The sequence below is a fragment of the Rhinolophus hipposideros genome (assembly GCF_964194185.1).
Source record: "Rhinolophus hipposideros genome assembly, chromosome: 15".
Lineage (NCBI taxonomy): Eukaryota > Metazoa > Chordata > Mammalia > Chiroptera > Rhinolophidae > Rhinolophus > Rhinolophus hipposideros.
The window spans coordinates 24,375,187-24,402,078 of NC_138061.1; the positions used below are offsets into that span (position 1 = coordinate 24,375,187).

The window sequence follows — 26,892 nt, forward strand, 5'->3', positions numbered from 1 at the left end:
TTATTCTGTGGATCAGTTTCTACTCTGGGTATAAATCTTAACCTAAGTAGATCTCACAAAATATTGACTATTTCAGCAGGTAGTTCTTCACCAGCCTTAACTGTTAGGATGTTGGGCAGTTGGTTCTCACATCCATCTCTCAAGCATCTCTATATGGTTAGGTATTTTTCAAAGTAGCTCTTTTTTCCTAATTATAAAAACTATACCTTTTCATTGTAGAAAATTTGCAAAATATAGAGAAGCAAATCTTTAATCCTGCCTTTTATTAGGTTGGTGCACAAGTAATTGTGGTATTTGCAATTGTTTTTAACCTTCTAAAACGCAGTTACTTGTGCACCAACCTAATAGCACCAACCCCTGTTCAAATGTTGGTTATGTTTCTCTCTCTGATTGTTTTCTTTGGTGGGGGGGACATGTTTGTGGAGAAGGAGGATGCACTTAAAATTGGGCTCTATAATTTGTATCACCCCTCCTTTTTCAGGTTTAGACCATCAACTCTTTTTTGTCTTGCTTTCAGTGATCTTTTGGAAAAAAAACACACACAAAAAAAACAATAAGAAAGATATGATTAGTTTATAGGAGTTGGGTAATAGCTTGCTGATTACTTGGCAATTCCCAACAGGCTATACTTCAGGGAGCCACTGTGCATGACAGTCTGGCCTCATTGTCACACTGGGGAGCAAGCAGTCATAGCCCAAATGCCAACAGACCAAAGACTAGCTCAGGGGAGAAGGAGGGGAGAATCTATTTGATGTCACTTTGCGTCAGTTCAGTTAGTGTCTTTCTTCTTTAGATCACATTTGCTTTCATCTTTCAGAAAATAAAGAGCCTGGAGAAAATAGTTGAAATTTGTTTTCTTTTGACTTTGAAATAAATCCACCATAGTTGTCTTGTTTCCCTGATCACCTTTTGCTAGTGTGATGAGTGGTTAGAGAGTGGTCATAAATAACGGGAAGTGACAGAATTCGAAAGTTAACATTCTCATCACCTGGTAGATTTAATATCTGACTGTAGTGCCTTCCTCTCCTCATTCCCCACCCTTTCTGGCTGCTCTGTGTTTTTTCTGTTTTCATTTTGCCCTAGCACCTGTTACCTTCTAAAATGCTGTTGCCTGCCTTCCCCATCCCTCAAGAAGAAAGTTCTTCAAGGGCAGGAATCTTTGTTTTATTCTCTGATAGATCTGTGCCATGAACTGTACCTGGCACATAGTGTGCCTTCAATAAATGGATCCATAGAACAAATCAGCGCAGGAAGAGGCAGCACTGTGATACAGAAGGAGGAAATCCAAGGGAAGGGAGAGGGAAGAAAGTTCTTAGCGTCCTTCATATACATGTGTTCAATAAGCTAGTAGAATCCTCATTTCCTCCTTGACCTTGTAAGCATAACTGTCAACTCAGCCACAGAGCTAATTTCTCTGCATCTGTTTTAGCCGCTCCTGTGGAGTCTATGGTTTCTGAAAGGGTGTGTGAGTGTCTGTATTGCTGACAAGCACACGCTGGGAGTAGGGCCCAGGAGAAGATCATCAGTGCTGACGTTCTAGCCATGAGTTCTGGGCCCAGCACACACTCTGCATTGTTCTCATGAGGTGGTTCTCTGAGGATAAGTGATCTGCCCCATCAGCAGAAAAAGTTGCAATAGATGTGCTGAGTTGTGCTGCACTCCCTGGCCTCACGTCCCATGTCCCCCCCTTTTCTAGTTTATTCTTTCCTCCCCTTCCCAGCAATGCAGAAACCTTGTGGTTTTTCTGTCATTTCTGGATCTGGTTCAGGGTTGTGATGACGAGCAGTTAGGCCATGTATACCTGGTCACTTTATGACAAAGCAAGGCCTCAGCTCATATTAATCTCCACATAGGGTGCTAAAAAATAAAGTTGCCACAAATACACCCTAATGTTGTCCCAGAGGCCAACGGCATCGACCCAGTCTATCCCATATAGACCATTATCGGACTGCTTTCGTTCTTACTCTACTGCGGGACACTTGTTCCCACCACTGCCCCCAACAAATCTTAAACTCTGATGCCTGGCCCTCAAGTCTGATCCTAATCTGCCATATATACTAACTTCTCTGTCTGCGCTCTCTAATCAAACGGGTCTCTTTTTCTTTCCTACAACAATAATGATAGCAATCAGGATATCATTAATTATAATTATGAATACTTCTTTCACTTTACTGGGTTTCATTGAAAAATGAATAAAGAATAACAAGACAAATATCCATGTATCCAGTGTTCAATTGAAGATCCATAAAGCTGAGTTGGTTCCTATATTCCACCCCCTTTGCCCTTTTGTAGACCCTCTGGTTCTAATGACTTAAAAAAATAAAATAAAAGATTCCCTTTTATTTGCATATGACAATATGACTGCCACCTAAAGAAAAGGAGCGGTAATTCCTTAATAGAATGAAGAATCTAGTCGATGTTCATAATTTCCCCATTTGTCTCAATTTTTTTAAACAATTGATTGGTTTGAATCAGGTTCCAACAAATGTGAACAGATTGCATTTAGTTAATGTGTTTCTCAAATGGCTTTTCATTGATAAGTTCCTCTTTTTAATTTTAATTTTTTATTACTGGCCTTTTGTCCTGTAGTTTTCCACATTCTGGACTTTTCAAAATAGCTTTTGAAATAACTTTACTGACCTATGGTGAGTTAACTCACCCTTTCATCTGTCAGTCCGTATGGGAGGTTCCAAGTTATTCAGCTTCCATAAATAGAAAGGATGTACCGACCCACATAGCTTGGTCTGGCCCAAGGTCATTTCTAAGGAGCCTTCAAAAATATCCCAGGTGTCAGGGAATGACATTATCAACAGCAGACAATCTATTTCAAAACATTTTGCCTCCAAAGAAATTTTATGACTCCTATCTGGCAAGGCATTTTTGTTCCCTAGAATTAGGGGAGGGAGTCGAGAAGCCAGTGAGTAGCCTGGTTTTCTTCTTTTAGACAGTGTTTGTTTCTTTAAGGATTTCTGGGGCTCAGTGCCAGAACGTCCCTGGGATATTACTATCTTACGGCTTAGATCTGATTATCAGGAAACAGAATCCTTGGAGGGGCAGGTAAGAGGAGAAGGAGTTTACATTAAAACCAGACTTGCGTTAGTGCCTGTTGGGATCCTGTATTCTTGAGCAGCTAATTGGACTGTGGCGCATAATACTAATATGTATGTTTTTCAAACCCATAGTTTTTATTACCTGTTCTTTTTGCTGCCACTGTCTAGATGTTGTCCAGTCATCTGTAATATCTGAACATTGTAGTATCTGTGGACATGAAGAGAGCCAATTTTTAAATTTTTTAGTCTTGCTGTCTTGACCTGCTAAGCAACTATGAATATAGATAGCTAATATTAAAGTGAAAAGAATGAAAAATTTTGAAGTGTGAAGCTGTGTTTGGATTTACTTATTTAGTGATTTGAAGGTTATAAGAATAAAGTATCTCAATGTCAGTATTTTCATCTAGTTTTAAAGCCAAATGGTTAATAAACCAAGGCTAAAAATCTAACACAGGATGAGAAAGACATTTAATAAATTCATTACAATTCTACTTTTATTATGAGGCTAATTGGTTATTTTAAGTAAAGGTTTGCTTAAATTAAAGGCATTGATAACAGTAAATTAATGGAAATGTTCATGTTGAATTTCACCAGTATGTTCATTCTTATATTCCATAAGTGGGTGTCAGGCTTAGTCGGTATTCTCTTCTGGGGACTCCGAATGTTTAAAAATTAAAATATTATTATTTACCATAAAAGTGTTAACCAGTGATTTGCTGGTTTATTGATTATTCTTCCTTGCAGGGAGGGATCAGTTAACAATAAAAATAAGCCCTTCATATTCACACCCAATCACAGGTAGCAACAGCACATACATGAGATAACGTGTTTGAAGAGCAGCCTGGAGATGTAATTGTGTTGTGTTGTAAAGCTGTGCCTTACCGAAAACTGCCAGTATTTTTGTGAGGCTAGAGCTTAGGATGTACGGTAGGTGGAGTGCTCGGCGGTGAGACTGAACTTAGGGGCAGGGACCAGGTCATGATGAGCTTTGTCTGAGCTGCAAAGGAGTTTTAGGTGCTTCCTACAAAAGATGAATGGGAAGCCCTGTGGAACGTCAGGCAGTAGAGAATTATAAGATTTTGTATATAAAAAGAAAATCCTGGTTTCAGGGTGGAAAATAGAGCAGAGGAAGATGAGACTGATAGGTAACCATTTAGGAAGTTATTGCAGGAGTCCCAAAGATAAGATGAGACGAGGTGAGAACCAAAAATAGGACAATAGCAATCGCAAATTTGTAAATTTCAAGCCCCGAAGAGTAAATTTTAAAAGCTTGACGCTTTTGAAGGATTTAACAGTAGTACCAGTGGTTTTTCTGGAAGTACAGGGTAATTTTTTAGAAGAGTAAATCGATGAATTTCATATCCCGCTTCTATCCCTGGAAGGCGTTTGGCAAAGGTTTTCTTGGACCCATGTGCAAGGATCTCATTTGTAAACTGCTGCCAAATTCTTGTGGGTCTGCTGTGAACACACAGCTCATTTAGAGCTTAGAGTAGCAGGTGGGGGTGTCAATTGCTTTGTCCTTGTGTCCAGTAACCACAGAGTAACATTGCTCCCCCTTCCTCTCAAGACCACAGCAGCAGTTTTGAGCAGGTGGCCCCACCCAGAAGTTGCTGCCTCATCGGTATTATTTATGTTACAGTCAGTCTGGGTGATGATGATGGTTCTCCTCCTCCTTCTTCATTATCATCAGACCCGTCTCCTACCTGACATTTACTGAGTGCCTACCATTTGCCAGGAACCGTATTCACTGCTTCACCTAGATTAGCAAGTTTAATCATTGTAACTGCCTATGAAGTAAATTACTATTATTTTCTTCAGTGTACAGATGAGGAAACTAAAGTTCAGAGGGGTTTAAGTAACTTGCCCAAGATTACATAGCTTAACAAAAAGCTGAGCCAGACACTGAACCTAATTCTCTCTGACTTTAGAGTCTGGGCTCTTAACAGTTATGAATATAGTTATTAATTAATGCAATTTAATAACAAATATGATTTCTCTTTTTAAATTTGCTCTTTTATGTAGCCCTGCCCAGTAAATGTCCACGTAATCCCCTACTATGTGTAACTACCCCCCATTCCTAGCTCATGGCAGGTAAGAAGCACAAGTGTAGAACATTTTTAAACATGAAGGGCAGGAAAACTTTAGAGGGGAAGGGCTAGAATGAGGAATATATTTAAATTTCTGGTTTTTTTCATAGCAGAGTATTCATGTATGCCTTCGCCATTTTGCTTGAAGTATAGCAATTTCTGAAATAGGAGAGATACTGATTTTTAAAAATTTCATGTTATATGAGATATAATTCATACAGCATAAAATTGACCCCTTTAAAATGCATAATTGAGTGTTGTTGTCGTTTTCAGTATATTCCCAAAGTTGTGCAGCCATCACCACTGTTGAATTCTAGAACATTTGCATTGCCCTGAAAAGAAACCCATACCCTCCTAAGGCACTCATTTTCAAACCTACTGTATATCAAAACACTCCCCAAAGCTATGAAAAAGACTTTTAGACTATCTCACCACAATCCCCCTCTCTTTTATGCAGATAATAATAACACCACCTGTGTATAGTTTACTATATGTACGGTACTATTCTAAGTGTTTTATATACATTTATTTATTTAAATTTCACTGTGACCCTATGAGGCAGGTTCTGTTATTAAACTTATTTTACAGATGCAAAAATTAAGGCACAGAGAAGTTAAGTAACTTGCCTCATCATCTAACTCTAATAAGAGATAGAGCTAGGGTATAAATCCTGGCAGTCTGGCTTTGTAGTCTGTGCTCTTGATTATTATGTATGTTTTAAGCTGATCATATTCATATTTGAAAATGATATGAAGGCCTTGAAAACATTATGCCAAGTGAAAAAAGCCAGTCATAAAACACTGTAGATTGTATGATTTCATTTATATGACATGTCCAGAAAAGGCAAATCTATAGAGATACAAAGTAGATTAATGGCTGCCTAGGGCTGGAGGGGGAGGCGGGGGGCTTTTGGGGGGAAATGGGAAGTGGCTGCTAATGGAAATGGAGTTTATTTTTGAGACGATGAAATGTTCAGAAATTGATAGTGGTGAAGGTTACACAACTCTGTGAATATACCAAAATCCAATGAATTGTACACTTTAAATAGATGGATTATATGTGAATTATAACTCAAGAAACCTGTTTTTAAAAAATGATATGAAGAGAAACAACCAGAATGATTTTTCTTAGACTACTTCTTTCTTCATCTGAAAAAAAAATACTGTATTTGTACACACACACACACACGCACACATACATACACACATCCACACACAATACACACACACTTCCCTTTTCCTCCTTTTATTTGGGGTGCTCATTCGCTTGCAAACAGTTCTAACTATTAGCCATTTCTTCTCACACATTTCAGGTGCTTCCAAGTACCGAAAAATCAAAGCCCAACATTCCTAACCTGGAAGTTAGGCCTGTGAGACCTTCAGCTCTGTAGGAAAGAGTAATGTGATCCCTGGAAATGTAAATATATACGTTTTGATGTATAACTTAAAGTAGTTCCGTGTGTTAAGTCATTCATCCTGCAAATATTTATGTACCAGGCAGTGCTTTAGGTGCTTGATGTATATCAGTGAATAAAATAGGCAAAAAGAACCCCTGCCCTGTAAGAACTAATCTTACAGGCTTTGTAGAGGAGGTACCATTTGAACTGGATCTTGAAAGATAATAGAAGTTTATCCACATGAGGAGTTATGTGTGTTTGATGGAAGAGTGCGGCGCTTAGCTGCTCCAGTCAAAACATCCATTTATGTTGTCTTTTTTTTTTTTTTTTGGCTGTGCAACTAATAACTCCAAAATCTCAATGGTTTATCACAACAACCATTTACTTTCATTCTCATAGGCCTGAAGGCTGGCTGTAATTTAGCTGATCTAGCTGGGCAAGACAAAACTATAGGCTTTCGTTTAGGTTCAAATCTGTTTCGCCTTGTCTTCATTCTGGGGCTCAGGCTGAAGGGACAGTGACTTCCCAGACCATGCTCTTCTTACGGTAGGTTATAGGAGCACCAGGGGACAGGCCAAGCCATAAAATATGGTTCAAAACTTCTGCTCATGTCATCTCCATCCACTGACATTCCCTTCATGCATTCACATGGCCCAAGTCCAACGCAAGTGTTTCAGGGAAATATACTCTGTGCACAGTGGGAGGCTCTGCACAATTAGAGAGCAAAGAGTATGGATACATAATTCTATTACAAGTAGGTGAAGATTTGAATAGCAATTTGATCTAGAATATGTATAGGTTGGTGCAAAAGTAATTGCAGTTTAAAAGTTAAGAATAATTGCAAAAACCGCAATTACTTTTCCACCAACCTAATAATTAAGCACAAGAAATAACTGAATATGGCAGAAACACAGATGTGAATGGACATCGGTATAGGAATGACTAAAAGTTGTCACAGTATGTCATGGATGGTACAGGGTTGGGGACAAATTGTGAATTATGGTGATTCACTGATTCTTGGCTTATTTTAATTTAGTGTTGCTGGTATAAATTTTAATTCACAGCACTGTGGTATAGAGACAACAAATATATTTTGATTATATAAATCATATTTTACCTATTCTAAACTCTCTTCTATCTAAAGTTGAAGGAGGAAAATAACAAAAATAATAGAAGAAATCAGTAAAGTAGAAAACATACAAATAATAGAGACATTTAGCAAAGCCAAAAGTTGTTTCTTGGAAAAGATCAACAAAATTGGTAATCCCCAGCAAGACTAAGAAAAAAGGAGAGAAAACACAAATTTTCTATATTATAGATTATACAGATATTAAAGGGTTAATAAAGGACTATTTTGAACAAATTTATGCCAGCAAATTTAAGCTTGGATTAAGTGGATAAATTTCTTGAAAAATACAACTTACCAAAAACTGAGACAGGAAGAAATGGAAAATTTCAATAGCCCTATATCTGATAAAAGTACTGATTTTTTATTTAAAACCTTTCCTTGAAGTTCTCCAGGCCTATGTTATTTCACTGATGATTTCTATCAAATATTTAAGAATGAAATAATACCGGTCTTACACAGACTTTTTCAGAAAATAGAGGAGGAAGAAACACTTCCTAATTCATTTTTTGAGGATAGTCTAACCGTTATACGCAAATCTGGCAAAGACATTTAAAGAAAAGACTACAAATTAATATTCCTTGGGAACGTAAGTGTAAAATCTTCAACAAAGTAGTAGCAAATCGAAATGTGCACAATAAAAAGAATAACACATCCTAAGCAAGTAAGGTTTGTTCCAGGAATGCAAGGTTGATTTAACATTTGAAAATCAATATAATTTGCCATGTTAACAGAATAAAGAGAAGAAACAGGATCATCTCAGTAGATGCAGAAAAAGCACTTGATAAAATTCTGCACTTATTCACAATTTTCAAAAAAAGCAAAACAAAACAGTATGCGGAACTGGAGCCAAGTCCTGAACGGTGCCCTCCATTCCCCTCGGCAGGAACCCCAGTGATCAGACAGGCTAGCTGCCTAGGTGGCTGAGCAGAAGACTCTGTGCAGTCTCTAGGCCATAGTTAATTAATTGCCTTGTGATTGTATGCATTTGCTATTTGTCAGGGAATTAATAGTCCAGCTTACACATATATCAACTACCAGACACTACTGTTAGTTTTTGTAGCAATTTTGTAATCTTGTTAAAACATCGTCTTTGTTCTTTATCACTGGCAGTCTGTAGTATCAATCTCCCCCTTGTTTCTTTCTCCTTTTATCTTATTCCAGCTACTATTTATAATGTTTCACTCCCAGATTCACTGGTTTCCATACAGATAAGTTATTTTCTTTACATCGTACTGTTGCCCCCCCCTCCTCTGTCAGAAATTTCTTTTATATCAGGTGAACCTTTCCGTTGTTGAATTTTAGGTTTGAACATCCTGATTTATGACACTTTAGTCCTTCTCATTGACACCCTCTAAGGAATCCGCTGTTCATTGGGTTTGCTGTGTCTTGGCATAGCTTTCATTCATCTTGAGTAGAAACTACCAGAAGATTCCACATATACATTTTCTTTCTGAGTATAGTGGCTCTAGTTCTATAAATGGCGAGTTTTTTTTGTCATTTGTATAAAGCTTCTGGTCCCTGTTTTCCATGATGCTTGCATGTTGGTGCTCCTTAAAATGATCTAAATCCCTCACCCTGAGGATGGAGTTACTTAAACTCCAACTGCAGTTTTTTTCCCCTCCCTATTTTTCTTCCTCTGAATCTTTAGTTTCCTGAATTCCTTTCCTGATTCTTTTAAAATACCAGGAATACTTTAAGATAGGCTGAAGGGTAGGGAAATGTCTCATGTCTTTTTAAATCTTGTTTAGTAGAAAACCTAGCTCGTACCTCAGACAGATAAGGAAAAGAAACAAGACGTCTGCCCTGCAGATCCCTGCTCATTTATGCTCATAGCTTAGAGCACTGGGTTAATCAATTTTCTTGGCCTCTCCTGAAAACTAAACATGGCCTGTTTTTACATGTTTGTTGTGCCTCTTGCTATCTGCAGCCTCACCCTAAAGTTTCATTGTATAGTTTCATCTGCAGTTCTGCAGCTGCTATCTTATGTATTATCTGGGCATTTATTACACGTACATTGTAGTGGAGCTGTTCGTTTTAATGTGTCACTAAGCTTCTTAGCTCAGACATGCCCAGTGTATTTACTTATGAGTCAGTGATTCTTAAATTTCCTCCCCTAACTGGGATTCACGCATAAGAAATGTGAACCCGAGAGAGTACTTTTAAGGAACTTTTAGGCTGACCCATTTGAAAATTTTTCTTTAATGTAAATTCCCTTAAATTTGGTAGGTCCTGGGACCTTAACCTTGGGACCTTCCTCCACTAGTGCATTTTTGTCAAAAAAGACAAAATTGCTGTAGAGATTTATGAGCAAATTTAAAAAAAAAAAATGTAGCTTAAAAGGAAGAAAAAACATCTTAATGGGGGGGATGAGAGGTGAGGGTAGAATCCTTAAGTTAGTTAAAATCGCTATACCATAAGAGTCAATTCTGAAACTTCCTTAATTTAAATATATATGTGTTTGGGTGTTTTAGATGAGAGTTGTTCAGTTTAAATCCTGGAAAAGCCTGAAGGGTTTTGCCACAACTGGCGGAAACTCTGACATACATCTTGTTCCATGTGCTGAAGTTGTTGCCTTCCAACTTGGGATGTTTGAAAGAAGCAAAATCTCATATAAATTGTCAGACAGTTGATGATAGCAGATTCCTTTCCTTTTCTACCCTCGTTTCTCTCGTCACCCCACCTCAGTCAGATCAGTATTTCATTTTTCTTACAGTCCAACATGCCGTCACCTGTTCAGCCAAAGTGCATGTGTGAGCCAGTGCTGCTGTCATCAGGAGAGCACGGCGGGTGGGCAGAAGATGCTATTGAAGGTGGACAGATGGGCCCAGGCCGTGCTACTCGGCCTCACCGGGGACCCATGATCAAGATGGGTTCTCCTTTTCCTCTTCAGCCATTGCTAGTTCTCTGAGTAATCACCCGGCAATGACGGCTGACCTTCTGTCCAAAGTGAACTCCAGTGACATAAACCAGAGGAGAAAAAGCTGGTTTCCTAGCTTTTCTCATTTCCTTCTTGAAACATTTAGACTTCATTTGCTGACACCTCTTATCCTTTCACAGAAGGAAGAGACTGTTCTTTTTAGCCCTATGTTGTCAAGAATAAAAGAACTGCAATTGCCTCTGAGGTTAAATATTCTAGGACTTGACATTTTAAAAATCAATTCCCATTCCCAAAAGGTAACGTTTTCTGGAGAGTTCAGTTCCAAAACATCAGAAAGTTTCCAGATGCTTATAAATGCACGTTTCTCTGAAAGAACCCATCCTGGAGCGTCCCCACAAGGAGGACCCTCTTCCTGGGCTCTATTCAGGTGGCAGAGATACACCTGTGCTGCTCCAGCACTCCCCTTTTGTAGGAGCAAACAAGAAAGGAGAAACCGCAGCCTGTTGTTGTTCAGTTAAGGCAACCTTCGGAAATTTCATTCTGGAAGTCCAGAATTTAGATTTGTGCTATGAAATGGCAATATTAGGAAGAATGTAGAAGGTGTCACTATTGCTTTTAGAAAGAATATAGTACAATTTCAAACCTCTTGCACATTGTGTCCTACTTTCCTAGTAGTAAAATAGATTACTCAGAATTTCAAACTAAGAATTTAGAATCTGGGTCCTGTGCACCAAATCCATCAAATGTGGGCCTAATTTGGGGGGTATATGTGGGTGGGAACCCAGGCATCAATATCTTTCTAAGTATTTTTTAAGCCTTAAAATTATATAGCTCTCATTCTTATGTCTCACCTGGATTTAGAATATTAGATTTAGGAGACTAAATTTGTAGTTTCCTGTATCCTTTCCATTTGTTTCATGCATAGTTCTCACAAATCCTAAAAATCCTTTTGGGCATGTGTCCATCAGGGTCCCAGCAGAATGTAGAAAGCACACTCAAATTGCGTAATTTGAGGAGGTCCTACTTAGAATGGAATGGGCAGATTTAGGGAAAATAACAAAGAATTGTACTATACCCGTGGCTAGTAGGAAAGCCATCCAGCCTGAAGGGGCAGGGAATCGGGGTTATCTGACTCAAGAGAAAGCTGTTTTGCAGGGGCCTTTGGCGGTAGCTGTGGCCCTTAGTAGAACAACACAGCCAACTCACAGCCCAGTGGGGAGGGAGCCAGGGGAATAAATACCCCACCCTCACTGGCCTTCTGCCTTCACATCTCCTGCTGGTGTCACCCAGTGGTTGAACTCAGCCGGAAGCCAGAGGCAAGGGACCTCCTGGATGCAGTTCTTGTGGGTCAGCCTCATGGAGCACAGAGCAGGGTGGGGAGGGGTGAAGGACAGACCTGAGAGGGGAAATGGAAGACACAGCACATGCTCATTGCTCAGTGTCCTCAGTCTGTCCCAGGTTCAGATCTTTTCTCAAAAGGTTACATTGGAAATTACTTATTTTGCTGTTTGATATCAGTATCTATCAGGGTAAAAGTTTACAGTTTGTGACCTCAGGAGATTTCTTTGGTAAAGTATGTCCAGACTTGTAGGTATGTTGCTTATTAAAAATTACTAAAGTTTCCAAGGCCTTCTTTTGCATTCTCTCACATGTTATGACATACATTTAAAAATTCTTTTTTATTGTGGTAAATATATATAACATAGAATTACAATTTTACCATTTTAATTGTACAGTTCAGTGGCATTAAGTACGTTCACATTGTTGTGCAGCCATCACCATCCATCTCCAGAACTTTATCATCTTCCCAAACTAAAACTGTACCCATTTTCTTCTCTCCCCGGCTCCCTGATAACCACCCTTCTACTTTTTTTCTATGAACTTAACTATCCTTGATACCTCATGTAAATGAAACCATACAGTATTTGTCTTTTTGTGACTTAGCATAATGTCCTCAAGGTTCATCCATGTTTTAGCATGTGGCAGAATGTCCTGTCTGTATACATCCTATTTATCCATTCATCTGTCAGTGGACTCTTGAATATACATTTTTAAATGTTATTTTATTCCTGAATATTAATTCACTCTCATGGTTTACCTTTTACATGTCCAGTCTGATGTCTCACAAATCTACAAGAAAAAAGAGCCCCAGCTGTAGAGCTGAGACATGAAAGGTGGAGATGGGCTTGAACAGGAGAAAGGGGCATCATTTGGAGGAAGACGAGAGTGGGGAATCTTGGAATGTGTGGAAAGACAAGAGAACCCACCATCGATAAAAGAAACAGCACAAAAGCAAAGGAACAAGTTTTGAACAGAAAGTGCTTTATGGGAGCAGAGAGCATTTTTTTTAAAAAAGATTTTATTGGGGAAGGGGAACAGGACTTTATTGGGGAACAGTGTGTACTTCCTGCCTTTTTTCCAAGTCAACTTATTATCCTTTCAATCTTAGTTGTGGAGGGTGCTGTTCAGCTTCAAGTTGTTGTCCTTTCAGTCTTAGTTGTGGAGGGCGCAGCTCAGCTCCAGGTCCAGTTGCCGTTGCTAGTTGCAGGGGTCGCAGACCACCATCCCTTGCGGGAGTCGAGTTGAACCGGCAACCTTGTGGTTGAGAGAATGCGCTCCAACCAACTGAGCCATCCGGGAGCTCAGCGGCAGCTCAGCTCAAGGTGCCGTGTTCAATCTTAGTTGCAGGGGGCAGAGCCCACCATCCCTTGTGGGACTCGAGGAATTGAACTGGCAACCTTGTGGTTGAGAGCCCACTGGCCCATGTGGGAATCGAACCGGCAGCCTTTGGGGTTAGGAGGAGCCTGGAGCTCTAACCGCCTGAGCCACCGGGCTGGCCCAGCAGAGAGCATTTTGATTGGATAGGATTGCACTGGGGACTACTTATGAATAAGTGGGGTGAGATGTGGTTAAAAATCACATTGATTGATAAATGATACAGAGATGATAAGTGGTAAAGTGACTGCAGTAAAGATGCTAGTGGTGGAATCTAGGTATTGGGTATAAAGTCTTTTCAACTTCACTGTTTGAAAAATTTCATAATAAAATGTTGGAAGAACCAAAGAGGAAAATGGAAGTCTAGAAGATTTCAAAGAAAGAATCGAAAGAATCAGTGAGATTTAAGAGAAGCGATGTTTATAATGAAAAGAACATGGGTATTGGAGTCGCACAGACCCGAATTCTGGTTCTGACTTAGCTGTTTTCTATGGGGTTAAGTATATTGCTCAGTGGTGGTGCTGGGATTTGAGGCCAGGCACCCTGGCTCCAGTGCCTTCGTCTCTTCCTTGTGGTGTGGTGATGCTACAAGCTCCTAGCTCAGCATCTGGCACGTGGTAGATTCTGAGATGGTAACTGTTGCTCTTAGTGTATGGTCTGGGCTGCAGAAGATGAAGAAGTCTACAATTTGTTGTTTGACCTGGAAGATTTATATGACATAGTTGGGGTGGCCAATTAGCTCAGTTGGTTAGAGCGTGGTGCTAATAACACCAAGGTTGCCGGTTCGATCCCCACATGGGCCACTGTGAGCTGCACTCTCCTTAAAAAAAAAAAGAAAATCTAAATTATATGACACAGTTATGCAAGCAGGAAGATAAAACTATTTGTGGAGAAGAGATGGTTTGGTTTTAGGTAAGAGGAAGTAGAGATTTTCATCTGAACGGTTTCACTTAAGTTCAATAAATCGTTTGCTCACCAAATATTTGAGAATGTTATATATGCTGAGCACTCTTCTAGACCAGTGAACAAAACAGACAAAAACCTCTTTCCTTATGGTTTTACATCCTAAAAGGATGTGATGAATTAAGGATCTTTATATCTCAAATGCAGAATGACTCTCCAAGGGTGAAAATGCAGGCATTCACCAGCAAGAGAAGAAGGTGGTGCTTTCATAGCAGATTTTTCTGATGTCCCTGACATGATGCCACTTAGGCAGTTACTTCCTCTGCTTTCTCTCAAACTCATCAGTGTTCTGATTTCCTCTGCAGTTCTTTTTACTTCCATCTGGAGTTGATGGAACAGCTTATATAAGCCATTTAGGATTGTTTCAAAATACATGTTCGCCTTCTAAAATGGACCAGATAGGAACAAATTTAGTGGCTTTTCATAGTGTATATACTACGAACAGAGAAGACTGAGGTGAAATTCACTATATTGCATTTAAACAGAGGAACTCCTTTCTGGTCTCATGCATGAATCCTGTAATTTAGCCAGCCTCTGACTTCAGCACCCTTCCAGGGTGTGTATTCCTTGGCGATTACGCACTCATTCCAATTGGGTAGGAGGTCAGTCAGTAAAAGTATTTATGGAGCCAGACCCTCCTCAGCTTCTGAGTCATTTTCTGGTAGAGCAAAAAGGTTCTCAGGGAGAAGCTTAAACTTTCAGATGGCAAAGGTTACTCCTGAGTGTAATAGGGTAGCTCTCTAAGTCAGCCTTACAGAGCTTATGCTAATTCTTTACTTGGTATTTTAGATAATGAAGTATAGATTTAGTTACATATTGAGATGGAATTTGAAAAAATGTAATCAAAGGAAAATAATATCCACTTTGGCTCAATCTTGAGTTGTTTTAATTCCATATATAGATGGCGAAGAGGTTTGCAAAATATCATGTTTGTTTTAGAAAAATAATATTTATGACACCACCCTTGTGTGGAAATCTGACATCTGGCAACTTCAGCCCTGTGGAAGATAGCCAGAAACTAAGAACGGGGCCTCAGAGCACATAAAAAATAACTTGAAAATCTCCAGCGCTAACACATGCATTTGTTTTAGCACCGCAGAAGACTTCGCAGCCTTTCATTTAGAGCTTGTTTTCTTTTTATTTATCTGGCAACTTTTAATAATTTTGGCCGTGTATGTGTGGTCCTCCCCAGCAGATTATCAACAACAATTTAGAAAGAGGGTGGGAAAGTTGACAGACGAGATCAGCCTATAGAAGAGGGAAGGCTGACATCAAAGAGAAAGATCTAGAAGTTATATAGTGCTGGTATTATGTAGCACAGTAATGTACGGTCTTTATAAGGCGCTCACGTCCATCAGCCAAAGAGTAAATCCTGTGCAGTCTTCTCTTCTCCCGAAGAAGGCAAGGAGGTGCAGCCTGTGTCTATTTTTAAACATGGTCCAAGTTAACCAAGTTTTGACAGGTTGAAATGGTAAATTCTGTAGTGTTTATATACTTGAAATAGCATATTCCCTGGCGATGCTGTCTGTCCCAGTGGCAATGATTCGAGCTTGTCGCTGATCATGGAAATAATGTTTAGTAATAAACAGTTACTGCGAAACTACTGTACCAGCCCTGTCCTAGGTGCTTTCACACTATTCGCTACTATTTCACACTATTCGTACTGGTTGAGGCTTTGGAGACAGACAGATCTGGGTTCGCATTTCCATCTCTGACTTAACTATGTAACTTTGGATAGATGGCATCACCTTTCTGAGCCTGTGTCTTCACCTGGAAAATGGGAACCATAATAATATTCGATAGGGTTGTTGTGTGGACTGGATGAGGGACGTATATAGCACCACGCATGACACACAGTTCATGCTCATTAAATACTGGCCATTATTATAATTACTGTTATCATCATCATCCTCTTGATGGTGGTTATGAAAGTATGATTATCTCCATCTTTCTGAACAAGGAAACTAAAGCCCAGAGGGTTTAAGTGATATGTCCAAGGTGAAATAGCTGGTAAATAGTGGAACTGGGATTTGAACTGTGGTCTGACTCCAGAAGCCTAGTACTTTGCATTCAGATTATGCTGCTTTCTCAGTGTATGATTATAATTAGGTTTTTTAATACTTAAAGAAAATACATGGTAGGAGAGGGCAAAGGATGTGGGGAATGTTACTAGCCACTTCTCTTCTCCGCTGTATACCCAAGTCATCTCATTGTAGAAGAAAGTTCCAGTAACACGAAGATAGGCTCCTTTTACTCAACAGTGCAAATTTAATATGTAATGTTCAATTGTGTTGCAAAATCTATATTATGCAAGATTCACTAAAATCTTACTGGTACCTGCATTAATTTACTGAACGATATTTATCGTATGCTTAACATATTTGTCCACGTGATTGTTTTCTTAGAGTATAAACTTAGCAGAGCTCTAACCATCTTTTATTTTGTTTTTAGGCACTTAGTGCCTTTTGAAGTCATTATAGTTATTTTTGAGATGAAAGTTAGAATCCTCATCTCTGCCAACACCAAATGAATACTTGATGAATAAGGAAAACAGATAGAGAAGGAAAAGCAGACTTGGGGCTGGACACTCTGGAGATCTTCAGTTTCTCTTTGTAAAAGACCGGGGGAGAAATGTAGCTAATGATGGCTGATTGTTTACAGGTGGGCACAGGCAATCTATTTTGCCCCTTTCTATTACTTACACACATGCATAGGCTCCCCGGCCACACATGTCAAAGTAATGGACACATCACCTTATCACAGCACAGACACCGAAACAGTGCAAGGATACTATGCAAGGTTGGGCTATAGGTGTCTTTGAAGCAAAAACAGTCTTGATATGGTATAGTGTACTAAATCCTGTCTGGGGGCGCCATCTACACAGCCCTTTTCTTGTGCTTTTTATGGATTTTTACTTTTCAGTACACTTGAAATCTCAGCCACTGAGGCATGGTCCTGCTGCTGTTCTTTATGTCACGTTCCATTTTTTTTTTGCAGGCACAGTCTTGGTAGGTAGGAGCCAGAATGTTCTCAGTCTGAATCCTGGCCTGGCTGCTATGAACTCTGTGAGCTTGGACAAATTAACTTTTCTAACTGGCTGAGCCTCAGTGTCCTAATTTTTAAGAAGGTTATGGGGAATAAATGAAATGCCATATTTAAAATCTCTACTTTTTAAATACCATTATGTTACAAATACCTTGTTGCCTGGTACTTGAAAAATGTTAATTTCCTTATGTTAAATTCCTCTTCAGGCATATTGAAAAATCTATTATTTCCCATCTTGTATCTTTTCTATCACTCACTGGTACAGGTCACTTTTTTTTTCCCAACTCCAGAATGACTTTGAGAATCAAATGAAAAATGTATGAGGAAATTATTATTTTATTTTTATTAATAAAAATTTCAGAAGGCAGACCTCTGGGTGAGTGGGGATGTGTGGTTAGGGTTAGTTTTCTCTCTTGGCTTTGAAGGTGCAGCTACAAAAAGACGTGATTAATTCAACAGATCATCCTTCCTTCCCGAATAGGAGACTTTTGAGTCCCAGAAGGCCCAACATCTATACATCCTCAAGTTGTCATTGGTGCTGAGGAAACTATTATTTAAAAAAATAATAAATGAGACAGTACTTTGATTTTTTTTTTAAGTGTAAAGTATAAACTTCTTATTTGCTTAGCTTTGACTTCATTCTAAGTATCTTTATATTTTAAGCTTTATCATTCTCAAGATACAGAGCTATATTACAATGTCTTAAATATTTATGCTTTCCCATTTCTTTTGACCTTTTTCCAGCTTACGAAACATGGAGGCTGGCTCTGTGGTTCGAGCCATCTTTGACTTCTGCCCTAGTGTCTCAGAAGAACTGCCTCTCTTTGTGGGAGATATTATTGAGGTGTTGGCAGTGGTGGATGAATTTTGGCTTCTGGGAAAGAAAGAGGATGTTACAGGTAAGAGGGTTATCATTGCTCTTGTACAAAGTGGATTAGAGGCCCTCCCTCCATTCTTTCCATAAAAATAAAGATTGAGTGGGAAGCCCAAGTCAGTAAACTGCAGAATCCTTTTGCGTTTTCCATATGTATTTACTGTGGTTTCTACCAGTACCCGCAATGGAATGATGTCTGTCATCATTCCATCTCTCCTTATTGGTTCCTTCCGAAGTTTGTAATGATTAGATTCCAGCTGGCCCCGGTCCAGTTTTCTATTCACCTCTTTCCTATCCCTTCCCTAGTCTTTATTCTTTGTATTCTATATGATTATTTCTCTTCTGAAAATACGCATTACTCCTCTTTCCCGAACCCCCTGGTGTTTACCATCACTTTTCACTAAGTTTTTATCTTATTTATGGAACATTAGGTGCTCTCCACTGTGTTTTCTCTGGCTGTCTTCTTTTAATGTTTCCATCCTTTCTTTATTCTTTCCAAGGAAGCATGATGCATCTTTTTCACTCCTTCCTAGGTCCATGGTTGGCCCACATTTATTAAAGCTGGCCTTTCCCCTAGATTCACCTCCCTCCTGCATCCCATACACCTGGTTTCTTTTCTTCTAATCTTTAAAATATACATTAGCACCAATTTCTTTCATTAATTAGCTTAGGGAAGGGTGGAAGTTTACCCCCACACTGTGCACCTATATTAAATCCAATCCTTAACTTACATATATTTATGTGAGTCTGGGCTGGAATGTGTTACACAGTCCTTAGAACCGACTCTGCTGACACTTAACCGACATTTGGGAGATAATCGATTGTTTCCCAGTAGAAATGATTTCTCAGCTGAGACAGAAATGATGAGCAGGAGTTAGCAAGGCAAAGAAGATAGGCGGAGGGAACTGCTTGTTTAAAGGCTCTGGAGTGGGAGAGAACATGGAGAGACTGAGAAAAGTTCAGTGTGGCATCGAGTATGAATGGTTGAGGCGTGGGGGACGGTGCTCAGGAGCTGAGCAGAAGTTAGACCATGGAAGACAGTATGCCACGGTAAGGAGTTGCGGGAATGGGAAACCACTAAAGTACTTTGGGATTTTTATCGGATTTTTAGAAAGCTCACGGCTATACATAGAAGTGTGCTAGGAAGGCACAAAACTGAAGGCAGGTAGGCAGGATGGGAGGTTGTTGCAGTAATCCAGGCGAGAGCTGCTGAGGGCTGGATCAGGGTGGGGGTCTGGAGGTAAGTGGACAGATATAAGAGGTAGTTATGAGGTGGAATCAATCAAACTTTTTGATGCTATCCAACTGGCAGCCCCTCTTTGTACCTATTAAAACCCTACCCATATTCTGACTCAAATGGCTATCTTTATCTTAAAATTTTTCATCTTCTTCCTAACCCATTCTCTACCTTCTCGGACCTTCCATAGCAATTTGTATACGTATGTTGTGACACTGGATTTCAGAATTGAATTATTGTTTATCTCTGAACTAGATTTTCAGATCTTCAGAGGCCAAGACTGCCTTACTCATTTTTCCCTCCGCAGTGCGCCTTGCGTAGAGTGACACCCAATAATAAATGCTTATTGGAATGAATTGTATTCTCTGTGTTCTTCCTCAGTGAGTTTTTAATTCAGAGTCTATAAATGGACTCAGAAAAAAGTTTTTCATCCTGGTACGCAGACAGAAAAAGAAATTTCAATATTGGAAATGTTTGCTTTTCTTTTCAGGACAGTTCCCCAGTAGTTTTGTGGAAATTGTGACCATTCCCAGTCTAAAAGAGGGAGAGAGACTGTTTGTCTGTGTCTGTGAATTTACATCCCAAGAATTGAACAGTCTTCCCCTTCATCGAGGTAAGTTGATCGTCTAAGAGTAGACTATTTAAAATTAGATCGGTAGAGTTGGCCCATTTTGACAATTAGATCTCAGGAATCCCAGGGCCACCTAAGAGATTCTCAGGAAGACCCTGGCCTGCAAGTTCAAGCGGGGTCCTGGAATCTCTAGGTCTTATCTTGACTAGCTTTTAACCAGTTAAGCCTAATGAGCTTAAAGATGTAAGTGCAGCCCAAAGGAAGAGAGTGGGGGGAGGGGATACATAGGAAAAGAGAATAAAAAGAGATGTACTAATTATCAGTGGTTTTATCTCGTCCCCTTCTCTGACACTCTGGGGCCAGTAAACACAATGGCTATACAGCTCTTTCCCTCTATGCTTTTCACATCTCTTTAGGCTCTGTATGTCCTCCAATTTGAGCACACAAGCCTTTGAGGGTGGGGGAGTTAGGTGTACCTATGCAATTTGTCTCTCTGAGAAGTTTAGCATGTGACACAGAAATGCTTTTAATTCCTTTTGTTTCCTATACTTGACAGGTATTTTTACTAGTTGGAAGCAAAATCACTAAGAAATGAAAGCACATGTAGTTTATAAGACTTGAGTCTAGGCTTCCTGATTTTCAAGTCTAATGCTTAGAAGACCCTTTTACTTCTTAGACTAAACATTGCTTTTCCCACTCAATCAGTGTCTCAGTTCATGAGTAGCATCCATTCCATTTTCCCTGTGCTCCAGCCCTGTGGATCTTGTTCCCTGTTGTTTCTCTTTCCTTTGTATCTGCAGTGTAGCAGCGAAGCTTCTCCTGTTGTGTGTGAAGAAAAGTTTGGTGATTTCACATATGTTAGGATGGGATTTGGAAACCTTTAAGACGCTGTGAGACCATGTTTGAGTTCTGTTTTATTTTACTGTGCTGCCTGTAGTCAGTTGATATGTACTTACTTTCAGAAATACCATTGGGGTTCTTAAGAGAAAAAAATAATATTTTTTAATTATAAAATTATAGTGCCAGCCTGGTGGCTCAGGTGGTTGGAGCACCGTGCTCCTAACGCTGAGGTCCCTGGTTAGACTCCCACTTAGGCCAGTGAGCTGCGCTAAGATTATGAACAATAGCTCTCCCTGGAGCTGGGCTGCTGTGAGCAGCAGGAGGTTGGCCTAAGCTGCCATGTGCTGCCATGAGCAGCCAGTGGCCATCGTCAGTGGCCGGCAGCCGGTGAGATCTGCTTTGTGCTACTGTGAGTTGCCATGTGCTTCCACAAGCGGCCAGTGGCCATCGGGAGTGGCCGGCAGCCCGCGTGAGCTGCTGTGAGCAGCAGACCAATGACTGGTGACCGACTGCCTCAGACAGGGGGAGCACAAGGCTCATAATACCAGCCTGGGCCAGGGAGCGGTGTCCTACAGAACTAGACTGAGAAACAACAGCTTGAACAGGAATGGGGGCGTGAGCCGAAAAAAAGGGGGAAAATATATTATAAAATATATACATGTATATGTATTCAGAGCAGGCAGTATAGCTTAGGGGATAAGGATTCTGACGTCCCTAAATTTAAATACAACTTTACAACAACAGCTGTGACTTTGGGCTAGTTAAGTTCTCTCAGCCTCAGTTTCCTTATCTACAAAATGAAGATTATAATACCTACCCTGGGGTAGTTGTGAGTATTAAATGAGGTTATGTGTGTAAAGATCTGGCACGAGGTAGCTATTTTTGTTATTCTTAGCCTGGGATTCCTGGAGGTCATAAATATACTTCGGGGAACCTTGTTTCCCAATAATTGTGTGACATTTTGTGTACATTTTTCTAGGGAGATTCTACCTGGAATCAGAGCCACCAGTGGTTCTTCCAGCAGGTGTCACCCTTTCTCCTTTTCCTGCAGCCTGTCCGATTGTCCTGTATTGTTACCTGTGTTTTGAGTTATAACCTTATCAACAAGGCTGTCTCCTAGAAGGATCAATGCAGGTGGTCACGGCCACTAACTTGTCCTAAAAAATAAGAGAGAGAAAGCGAGAGAGAGAACAACAAAAACACAATGAGAATATAACAAGGAAAAGACAGAGAAAAAGGAGAGAAAAAAAATAGTAAGAGTAATGAAATATCACTGCATAACGCATAATCCCCCTTGCCTATAACCTCATGTATCTAGGTGACCTCCCTACTCCCCAAAAAGACCAATAAAAAATTTTAAAAAAACAATAAAAATGATATTATCAGTCAAAGCACTTGTGTCATAAATTTGCAATGCCATGTGAGATATCAGGATTCAGGTTCTGATATGGCTCAGATGGAAACCTAAGTAAAATACGTGGTCCGTCTGCATAAAACACGTAGTCCCATACGCTTTGGGATTCGGTGAGACACCTGATACCCATGGTCAGACTGTGATATTCAGATTCTAAGAAGATTTGCATTCATTCTTATCATCTTATTCCTAATGCATTTCTTATTCTAATAAAAGAATCCAACCAGAAGAAGTAAGCGGTGTGGTGGCTGGGACTAATTGTACACGAGTGAAAGACTCGGGCTGGCTAAGAGTCACCACACTTCCTACTTCTCTGTTCTCGAAATCGGGTCACTGTTTACTGCGAGTTCCTCCTGTTGTTGTTTCAGAAGTCCAGAAATAACCACGAGGTAGCCTCCATGCCTAAGGTCTCCCCTAGGATGCCAGGGACGCAGCTGCATAACTCTATGATGAAAGTGAGAAGTGTGTGCAAAAAAACCTCAGTAACACAGTTGTAAAATAAGGGCGTTGAACAAAATTAGCTCTAAAGTGCTTTTCGAGGTTTAAATAGTGATTAAAAAAAAAATTCAGCTTTGTATAGGAATAACCAACAGAATGACAGTGTGTCAGGTATTAAACTTATCAAAACAATCTCCCAGCTGAAAATAGGAAAACAGAGCCTATTTAAAGGGTTTCATGGAGGTCTGGCACAAGGGAAATATTGTAATTCTACAACATTAAATCCAGTTCATTTCAAAGCCGTAGAGTGGGAGTTATGACACGTTTTGATTCTTCTTATTCACAAGAGGCCTATTGTGTCTGAACAGTAGTCATGTCTGTCCAGTGAGTCCCTTTGTGGTCCTGGTGAAATGGCCTTAGAGCAAGTGGGGGGGAAAATCATTGTGATTCTTAAGACCCCAAGCTCTGACCAGTGGACACTGAATCATAAAAGAATATAGAAATATAGGATTAAGTCCCTGTTTTTCATGAATATCTAAGCAAAACAATATGCAATCAGTGAAAATATATTGGGTGCCTACTACTAAGTGCAAAATTTTACATTAGGTGCTGTCTAATGTATTAAAATACAAGTGTCAAAATTAACGATATGAGCAATATGTTCAGTAGTCAACAGATGGTCAAGATGAATGTGGGCTTCCAAAGTTTTTTAGAGAAGCATTCTTGGGTTTCAGATGGAGAGGTTTGTATGGGAGACGATGAAAGTCCCCTTGTGTGGAATAGGGTCTCATAGGTGAGATAAGATTGGCTACTTGGGGATGGGGCAGGGGAGATCATCACTGTATATAAATGCCAAGTTGCAATGAGGTGAAACATAAGAATAGCCTTGTGGTAGCTTGGTAAGTAAACCTCTTTAGAGAGTGTCCAAAGCAAACTTGCTTTTTATATATTGCAGGTAGTAAGAAAAGGATTATTAGAGAAGAAGTAGGAAGTGTCAGTAGGAAGGAGCCATCATGCCTCAGGATGCCTCATGGTAAAAGTTTGAGCAGGGAAAGGATATGATAAAATTGGTATAGTTATAATCTTAGGCATGAATCGTTTGGTAGACTAGAAGAGACAGTGTCTAAGGATAAGTTCTGTAAGAGTGATGATGGGAGTTGGACTAGGGTGGTAGCAAAGAGCAGGTAATGAATGGAATAAATATTTTGAAATAAGAAAATAGACAAAAAAGGAAGTTAGCAGGATGGAGCTAGTTTGGAGGGAAGATATAATTCATTTATTTGGGAGTTGGAGTTGAAGAATAGTCATCATTAACAAATGGACCATGAGTACTTGCTGTGTGAAAGGCATTGTACCAGACTCTTTGAGATATAAAAGAGAAACGGTACCTACCAATAAAGAGTCTATTATATAATTCACTTGATGGGAAGATAGGATAGACTTAAATTTTGTTTAAATCAAAAGCATATTAACGATAATCCAGTTTTGAAATATACTTGACTATAAAATGACTCGTGATTTTACTACCTGCTTTGCTCTTCTGGTCTTATTTTACTTGGGCCAGTTGCATTGAATTCTTTGACCATCTCTACTCATGAAAGGAAAGTTGACGTAGGTGTCTAGTAAGAGGAAAGTTAAGATAAGATTAAAACTGATGATCTACAAAATGAATAGCTCATAATCAGATAATTAAAAATTTGTTATAAAACAGTTTATTGCACCCTTTGGGCTTCTGCTCTTGGCCCATGTGAGAGATAGGCTTCCGAGATGAGCGCGACATGGGCTGCGTATAGAGCGTTCTGGCTTTAAGTGAACAGGAAGAACTAAAGGATTTGCCAGAAGACTACCCCTTGAGCCCCAGTGAAGATGAGGGGGACAGTGATGGAAAGCGAAAGCATCAAAAGCTTCTGGAAGCAGTCAGTTCCCTTGATGGAAAGAATAGGTGGAAATTAGCTGAGAGATCTGAGGCTAGTCCGATAGTGTCAGAGTGACACTGTCACTTTTGAAGGATCAGGAGAAATGCTAGTCCTTTCAGATGAACTTGAGCCTGTTAAAACTTCATCCTCATTAGCCACTGTGAAAAAGCAACCGAATAGAGTCAAATCAGAGAAGACTGTGGAGTTACCCCTTAACAAAGAAGAGGTTGAGCGGGGATCCAGAGAAGCAGTGTTCAGTAAAACCTCACATGCCCCCTCCAAATGGGATCCCATCATTCTGAAGAAACAGCAAGGGAAGCAGCTGTTTTATCCCCTGAAGAAGGAGTGGTCACCCTTTGCTCCCATTTGAACATGTGTTCAGGGGCTAGAAGGCAACTTCCCTGGAGCAGGAAATTTTTAACCTCCTCCATAAGAACGAGCAGCCAGTGACAGCCCCTTTACTGACTCTCGGAGAAAAGGCCTTTCTCAAAGCCATGAGCCTGGAAGAGGCTAAGATGCGCCAAGGAGAGCTTCAGCGGGCCCGGGTCCTGCAGTCCTACTAGGAGGCCAGGGCGTGAAGAGGAAAGAAAATCAAAAGCAAAAAGTATCACCATGTTCTGAAGAACAGGAAGGCCAAGAAGGTTCTAAGAGTTTGAGAAGCTACAGAAGGTCAATCCTGCTGCAACCCTGGAAGAACTGGTAGAACTTGAAAAAGCCACAATGATGAAGCAAATGAGCCTTAAGCGCCAGAACCATAAGTGCCAAAGTCAAAGGCAGTTCCGGCCAGATATGACCTGGAGGCTCGCCAGGCTCTGTAGAACAGTTGGCCAGGGACAGAGAACTGACGTGCAAACTCCAGGTGGCTTCCAGGAGTGCAGAGGAGGGAGGTGTGGTGAAGAGGGCGCCTTCCTTGTCTGTAATGCGGTGAATGAGGCACAGGTGACTGCAGAGGGCTGAAGCCCTGGACGGTCAGGAAGCCCTCCGCTGATGCAAAGGACACCGAAATCCAAAAGGACCCTGAACAACTTCCAGAGCCTGGGGCCCACAAGGCTTCTGAAAGTGAGGAGAAGAACAACCAGTGGCAGAGGAAGAAATTTCGTTGAAAGAATTTGAGGAAAGGCGATCACTTGGGAAAAAGTCTGGGCTCAACCAGGACCCTGAGCCAGTGGGCAGACAAGAAATAAAAGATTCTAGTAGCCAGGAGGTGCTGTCCAAATTGAGGGCACTGTGTCAGAAATGCAACAAGGAAAACCATCAGTCTAGGAAACAAAATGTGAGTTCAGTGAGGACAGTTCTGCCAGTCTAGAGAGAGGGACTTGCTGGGGAAGAAGAGCCCCTGTTGCTGCAGAGACCAAAGAGAGCAGAAATTCTGGGCAAAAAAAGTATGCTTTTAAAATAAGGAGCTTCCTGGGGCAGCCGCATGGCTCAGTTGGTTAGAGTGCAAGCTCTTAACAGCAGAGTTGCCCGTTCGATTCCCACATGGGCCAGTGAGCTGCGCCCTCCATAACTAGACTGAAGGACAATGACTTGGAGCTGATGGGCCCTGGAGAAGCACACTATTCCCCAATATTCCCCAATAAAATTATATAAAGAATTGTCCTGTTCGTTTTTTAAAAAATAAAAAAAATAATGAGCTTCCCAGACCTGTGGAAGGGCAGCAGTTGGAGAGGAATCCAGATAATCAGCCTGGTGCCCCCAAGGAGAAAAGGAAGGAGCAAATGATTGACCTACAGAACATCCTAATCACAAAATCTCCTTCTGTGAAGTCTTTGGCAGTCCCTACGACCACAGAGGAGTTGGAAGGTGAACAGTAGAGAGCTCAAAAGCAAATGATAAAGGAGGCTTTTGCTGGGGATGATGTTATCAGAGACTTCTCGAAAGAAGAGGTTTCTCATTAAAGCCCCTGAAGGTCCTCCAAGAAAAGACAAGAATTTGCCAAATGTGATTATCAACGAGAAGTGAAATATCCATGCAGCAGCCCATCAGTTGCTTCCGTATCCATTCACCCACCATCACCAATTTGAAAGGACCATCCAGATCCCTATAGGATCTACATGGAGCACCCAGAGGGCCTTCCAAAAGCTGACTGCGCCCAAGGTGGTCACCAAGCTAGGCCATCTCATTAAGCCTATAAAAGCAGAGGATATGGGCTACCGGTCTTCCTCAAGGTCGTACCTTTCTGTCATACAGAGGAATCCAAAACCTTTCTCCATACGTCACAAAAAACAGCTCAAGAAAAACTAAAGACTGAGTTGCTGAAGGAGTGATATCTCAGCGCCCAGAACCAGGAGCCCCAACTGCTCCTCCATTGGCTTGAGTTTTACTCTGAGCTGCAGGAC

The 26,892-nt window shown here is 40.4% G+C and overlaps 1 protein-coding gene and 1 pseudogene across 2 annotated transcripts in view; both read left to right on the plus strand.

Moving 5' to 3' along the window:
- The window catches only part of DNMBP (dynamin binding protein), a 92,789-nt gene that overhangs the window by 7,208 nt on the left and 58,689 nt on the right, over positions 1-26,892 (plus strand). The window contains exons 2-3 of the mRNA XM_081075069.1: positions 18,008-18,162; positions 19,865-19,987. Coding sequence (XP_080931195.1) covers positions 18,018-18,162; positions 19,865-19,987 — 268 coding nt within the window. The 5' untranslated portion in view covers positions 18,008-18,017. The remainder of the gene's footprint in view (positions 1-18,007; positions 18,163-19,864; positions 19,988-26,892) is intronic.
- On the plus strand, positions 23,287-26,797 carry LOC308508191 (U3 small nucleolar RNA-associated protein 14 homolog A-like; annotated as a pseudogene). The gene is made up of 4 exons: positions 23,287-23,379; positions 24,431-24,788; positions 24,943-25,826; positions 26,188-26,797. The product of its transcript is annotated as a U3 small nucleolar RNA-associated protein 14 homolog A-like (transcript).